This window comes from Rhopilema esculentum, chromosome 5, assembly GCF_057945365.1.
Source record: "Rhopilema esculentum isolate cy_ngs chromosome 5, ASM5794536v1, whole genome shotgun sequence".
Classification (NCBI taxonomy): Eukaryota; Metazoa; Cnidaria; class Scyphozoa; order Rhizostomeae; family Rhizostomatidae; genus Rhopilema; species Rhopilema esculentum.
This window is the reverse complement of record NC_142819.1, coordinates 7,334,548-7,340,597: the sequence shown is the minus strand read 5'-3', so window position 1 is coordinate 7,340,597 and position 6,050 is coordinate 7,334,548. Positions and strand designations below refer to the sequence as shown.

The following is a 6,050-nucleotide window of genomic DNA, read 5'->3' as shown; positions in this document are numbered from 1 at the left end:
CTTTTTGCAAAAAATGCCAAATATTAAGTATCAAACTATCAGAAAAGCCTCTTTTTATACGGTTTTAGCCCCCCTCCACTTTTTTAGACCCCCCACTTTTCTCAACGCTCCGCGGTGCCTGTGTTAGACCCCTGATTTCCCTTTTGTGTATCGTACAGCTTTTCACAGGAAATCTTTCTAAGGGCCATTCATAAGTTCAACGCAGTTGCGATCCCAGCTGTTTCAGTTGTCATTTATTTCCTTTATTAACATTTTCTGATAACTGAAAGAGCAGTGGTAGTCAGTTAAAAATTCGTTTGAATGCAAAACTGAATCATGGCAAGCGCAAAGATCCGTACTGTAGGAGAATACTTAGGAGATTCTTGTCATCAGTTGAAGTTCTGTAGGAAAGTCGGTCTTAAAAAGCTAGATTCATTTTATGTAGATGCAAGAGAAGTTATGATGTGGAGGACAGGTGTCTCTATTCTCAATGTCAATGCAGATATATGCTTTTATCATGAAAAAGTTGTAACACAGAGGTTTTTGCTATACCAAAAGAATTGCTGCAACCCTTTCAAAGCCCATCAAAATGAAGTAAAAGGTGAGTAAAAATAGAATTATGCATCAATTCCTAATTGCATTTTGAATCTGACGGCAACTCTTGGACCGTGTTTCATAATAAGAAGCATTTTTACAAGTAGTTCTCTGAAATAAAGAAATAACATGGCCCCAGAGAAAATATATTGTTATAGGAATAAAATAGAAACGGATACAAAAAGAGATGATTTTGACTTTGAAGTATGTTTTACAATCAACACTCAAATAAGGCAATTCTTTTCTTTTCTAAATGAAACCTGTGCTTTTCACTGTGGTTCTTCATGCTAATGTGTGTATTGAACAGTTTTTCCAACCAAGGCAAAATTCAAATAATGTCAAGTGTTTGTATCTCTTTTTTGTGATGTCACTGAAACCTTTATATCTTTTAGGTGGGTTAAAGGAGGTAAAGCCATCCCTTGCAAAGGAGCTTTCCCATCTTGGTTACCATATCGTCCCTGGTAATAAACTTTGCCCCAACTATTTTATTCAGGCAACTACCAGAATTCATGATGATGTGAAAAAATCTGGGGTTTATAACATCGATGAAGTGAATGATGATGGAGTATGTGATAAAAATGCACCAACTGACACAGACAGAGATAGCTTAAAGGCTTTGTTGGAAGATATAGAAGTCTCACCTATCAAGCTGCCAAAGCATGCAAAGTTAAGTCATGGCAAACAAAAGTTAGCACAGGTCAAAGAAGCTTTCTCAAAGAAGGTTGCCAAGTTCTTAGAAGTTGACACCACAAAATTAACTGAAGATGATGGAAAGCAGCAAGAACAAAGTGAAGTCTTGATGCAAAAAGCTAGAGACCTTGATGAGCTCGTTGAGCTTATGAGCTCATCTAATTAATAGAGTCTTCTTTTATTTGTCAAGATGTGCCTGCTCAATTCCTTGATTTTCCAATTGTACAGTATCACAGAAAAGGGAAGTATGTTTGACAAAGACAAACAGCTTTTTGTTGGTTAGAACATGACTTTGTACAAAACATGCAACAAAGCAAGGACATTTAATATTGAAGCTTTGACTTGCAAATGGGAACCAGGCATTAAGATTCTTTGTTGATGAAGCATATTATCAAAATTACCTTTTAAAACCTCTAGCATTTGTGTCATCTTGCTTACTTTGATTAGAGAGGAAAATGAAACATCAACATCAACTTAACTTAATAGATGCAAAAATAAATAGATTTCAAAATAAAACTATATAGACAAAATTGTTGATGAAAATAATGCAAACCTCCTTTGAAGGTTACCCAGATCACACTCGGAGGTCCAACTTTATTTATAACCTCATACATAGTTTGCTTTATAAGCCAAACCATATGTTTATATACAGTAGCTTTTGAAAAGTTCTACTCAATCATAATAAATCAAATCTTTACTTTTCCTCTTGCCTCTATGCATTGTCATTTCAAGTCTTTGCATCCTCTGGGCTGGTGCTGATTGTGCCCTTCTTCCAATATGTTGTGAAATTGCAGCTGGGAAATGGCTTGAAAATTGTGATGTGTTTGTTTCATCAGGGATCCTTTTTTGTCTTGGATTTCCCTAAGATAATTGGAATTCAGTTAGTAGAGTATAAGGATGTTAGAATGGCACAATGGGTAAGGTTACAAACGACAGGTCCAAATGAAAAGGATTCATAAATCCTATAGCAAAACAAGAATAAACTAGGGTGGAGTTATGGTGACACATTCACATGGACAGTGGAGCATATTACAGATTGAGGGGGTTAAAACATTTGGGGGGGGCTTAACATGCTAAAAACCAAGGCAATTTTTTGTAATGGTTTTAAGTATGTTTTGGAATCTTTGGGGGGGGGCTAGAGCCCCCCAGCTCCCTTGCTTCTGCGTTCCCAGCATATTAATAGTCCAGGGCATAGCCTAGAAGTATCCAATAGGAAATTTGTTGTGATAACTCAATTCAGATTGAAGGACAGGTGTATTTGAGAATAGATTTATAAATATGAGCTTGAAGATACTCTTTTCTGGGCAATGCTTTTTTTCTTGAGATTTTGGGACATGATACCAGGAAAGGAGGAATGGTATAGATTTCTGTCAGTTTCCGAGTCATCAATATAAATGAGCTCACAGGTAACAAAACATAAATTACCTTCTGGTCAAATTCTGTCATGAATTGATATTTAGTATCCCTGACAAAAAAATTAATAGAAAGATTATTGTAGGTTGGTACTAAGTAAAATGACATAAAATACCTAAACATTTCAAAATTCAAAAAATAAATGATTGTTAAATAATTGAAATTTATTGAATTTACCAAATAGAAAGTAGGTGGTTCCTATGGACTAGAGTGGTTCCTGAAATGCAGGACTGTTTTTTGCTAAACATAATGCAGAAAACAATGCATGGAATCTTAATTACAAGTTTTCTGTTAAGAAAGCACTTAGTAAAACATAACAAAGCTATGAATAAAAATTTAACAATTTTCAAACAATTTCAAGAAAATAACTTCAATAAATTTTCAGAAATGTATTATTAGCTTATCTAAAGGGCATTGGCAAAGAAAATTCTTTTGGTACAGGGCAAGGGAAACCTTGCAGTGGGACTGCTGACAACTAAGCCAGAAAATGATATCTTTATCATTGTAACCAGGCTTTCAGAAACATCCTTTTGTCAACCTTTCTGGAATCTTTGTTAGGTTGTCCCTTACTCTGGTTTTTTAACCTTATAGAATCTTTGTTAGGGTTCCCCATTAAACAGTTACCCCCTCCTATTTTTATAATGCCTCCTACATCCTTGCACATGACCCCTATTGCTGGCACTCTGAAAACATTGCTGTTTGGCAAAAAGCAACATATTGTCCAGAATCATTCAAGTCTTTGTGTATCACTGTCGCTGATCTTTTGACCTTTATACCCAATGAGAACTTACTTACTTGTGCATTGACCAATAATTACGAAGGCTAGTAAGGCCTAAGAATCGTGCGATTGTATGTCCTAAGGAAGGTACTCAGGCAATAGATATTGACCAACAACCGTCCTTACCATGTCTTTTGCAGATTCCTTTCCTTACTGCATCTTTCTGTCCATCTGCGATCTTCATTAACGTGATTGCACAGCGCATAATCCTTCGGTCGATTCTCCTTAGACCTAGGTGGTGCAGACTTGACACGCTCTCTGGTTTCTTTAGGGATGCAAGCAGAATGGAACTGGCTGGAATCAGTCGAAGGAAGCAGCAGGGCATTCACATTTGAATTCGGTATTCGATACGTTGAAGAAACAGCGCGATATTGGTTTGTTGATCCCATATTCCTGGTGAATATTCATTGCCTTGATCTGCTGTAATAACGTTTGATTCTTCATGTTGTGGTGACCTTTTGTCATGCAAATATCTTGACACCAGGTGTAAACTCCATATTACCATAGTAACTTCAAATAGTTATGTTGCAAAAAGAACGCTGCAGTTTTGGATCTGCCTTGTTCTTACGAACCCTGAATCTTGCGAAGTGTTACGGGTTAACAAGAAGTGGGAGCAAATCCTTATACAACCGATTTTTTGAATGCATGGTACTTTGAGGTGGTATTTGATACTTCTTGAAGACGTCATTACAGAATGCTATTCCCAGTCTCCTTTCTAAGGGAGTGGACCTTTATTAGGGAGGACTTATAAAAAATCCGTTTACTTTTGCTCTGATGAAGCCCCCATGTGCCAGGTCGAAATATAGGCTAATATTTGATTGTATTTGTCGTTGTTTGTTCTCAGCACGTTGCGGTGTTCCTTATTTTATACATTTATTGTTGACACCAATTCCAGAAATCCAGGCGCCAGGCCCTCTTTAGGTAAAATTGTGCCTTGAGTCCATTTCCCCTAAAGTTTATCGGTGAAAGCATCAACTGCGATTCACAATGAGCTCCAGATTTTTTAACATTCAAAAGGAATGCTAAGATGGAATAGCTTTAGAAGTAACGTGACAACACGGTACCACGGTACAAAGTTGGCAAGACCACGGCGAACTCGAGGGGCAAATCACTAATGAAAATGGTGTACGAGATTAAATATCACGAGTGATTAATTTGTGATTAATTTGATTTTTCAGTGATTAAAGTGATTAATTTGTGATTAATTCGTGACTTTTTAAAAATTAATCACATATTTGAAAGTGCTTTCAAATAGGTTTTCTGTGCAATCAAACCCGTTTGAAGAGGCGACATAGGGCAAGATACATGAATAAAACGAAAATACATAATGGTAAGCCCAGTCATAGGTCAAATCAAACTACAGTATTTGTATTTGGTGAATCAAATGACAACCTATCGTGGCAGTTCGGCAGAGATTTTTGTTACGTAGATCAGCAATCAATGGGGAATGAGTATAAAACAGGGACGTTGGGCCCCTAGAAAAGGGCCGGGAGAAAATGATCATAAGAAGGCCTGCTCATTTGTATGACATCTCCAATCACAAACCACAGGTCGCCAAAAATGGTACGTACCAGGAAACCATGCACCTACGAAAAATTGCTAGCTTTTATCACCTTTAAAGGTTCATTTGCTTCATTTGTTGGGGTGTATCCTCTTTTCTCTAACTATAGTCTCTTTAAGACTGCAAAGAATGTGGCACAAATCAATGCTGCAGTGCACATAGTGCACATTCGATACAAACACAAACGTGACAGAGCACTTTTAGGACTGCGAGCGAGGCGAGCAGAAAATCTTTCCGGCCACGCCATTTAAATTAGCTTGAAATACATCTCAGAATGTCTTTTACAATTATTTATAACGTTTTACAACTTTTTAGGCATACTTTGTTGCGTTTTCTTAAAATTCAGTTCTTATATTGGAATTCCTGGCTTTAAGAGATCCCCTAAACCTCGAGGCCTTGGGGCAGTTTGCTCTTCCTTGTCCCCCTCTCGGCGGACCTGTTCATATTCCACGCATCTCTTTCACAGAGGTCTGTTTGTCCTGGGTTTTACAAACTCACTTGAAAGGGACCCACCGGGTGTCCCGCATAGCCCCAACACCCAAGCTTCGAAGTACTTAAAATCGGCAACAAAATTATATTTCATCTTTTAGTTGTTTCAGCGACCCCGGCGTGAGAACGGGGCCTTCATTTATGCTCATGTTCTCGAGTGTGTTGGCAAATTTTTGAACATGTACATTAAAGTGTTCAAAACCTTGAAAGGGACATTTAATTTTTTCAATAACATAGGCGAATAAACGTGACTAAAGATTCAAATATTTGCGCTTAATGTGACTGGTGGTTTTTTGTGATTAATATGATGTTAATGCGATTAATGTGATTTTTTGCGGTTAATGTGATTAATTTGTGATTAAAGTGTGATTATTTTTGAGAGCGTACGTGATTTTAAGCAGTGATTTGCCCCTCGGGCGAAATTGTACCAGTTGTTTTTATCTGCTGTTCAATTTGCTTGCATAAATGTAAGAATTTTCAATAGGAATAGAAGCAATGCTTAAAAAAATTTGCTTAAAATAGTGAATTTTCCAGAGAACTGGAAGC

At 37.1% G+C, this 6,050-nt stretch overlaps 1 protein-coding gene across 1 annotated transcript; it reads right to left on the bottom strand.

The window, feature by feature from the left end:
- Positions 1-1,737: 1,737 nt before the first annotated feature.
- On the bottom strand, positions 1,738-4,056 carry LOC135689561 (ciliary microtubule inner protein 5). The gene is made up of 3 exons (XM_065206814.2): positions 3,581-4,056; positions 2,689-2,728; positions 1,738-2,124 (listed from the first exon to the last, which is right to left on the bottom strand). Exons 1-3 carry the CDS (start codon positions 3,841-3,843, stop codon positions 1,936-1,938), a joined length of 492 nt encoding a protein of 163 aa, XP_065062886.1. The 5' UTR covers positions 3,844-4,056; the 3' UTR covers positions 1,738-1,935.
- Between the last annotated feature and the right edge of the window lie 1,994 nt (positions 4,057-6,050).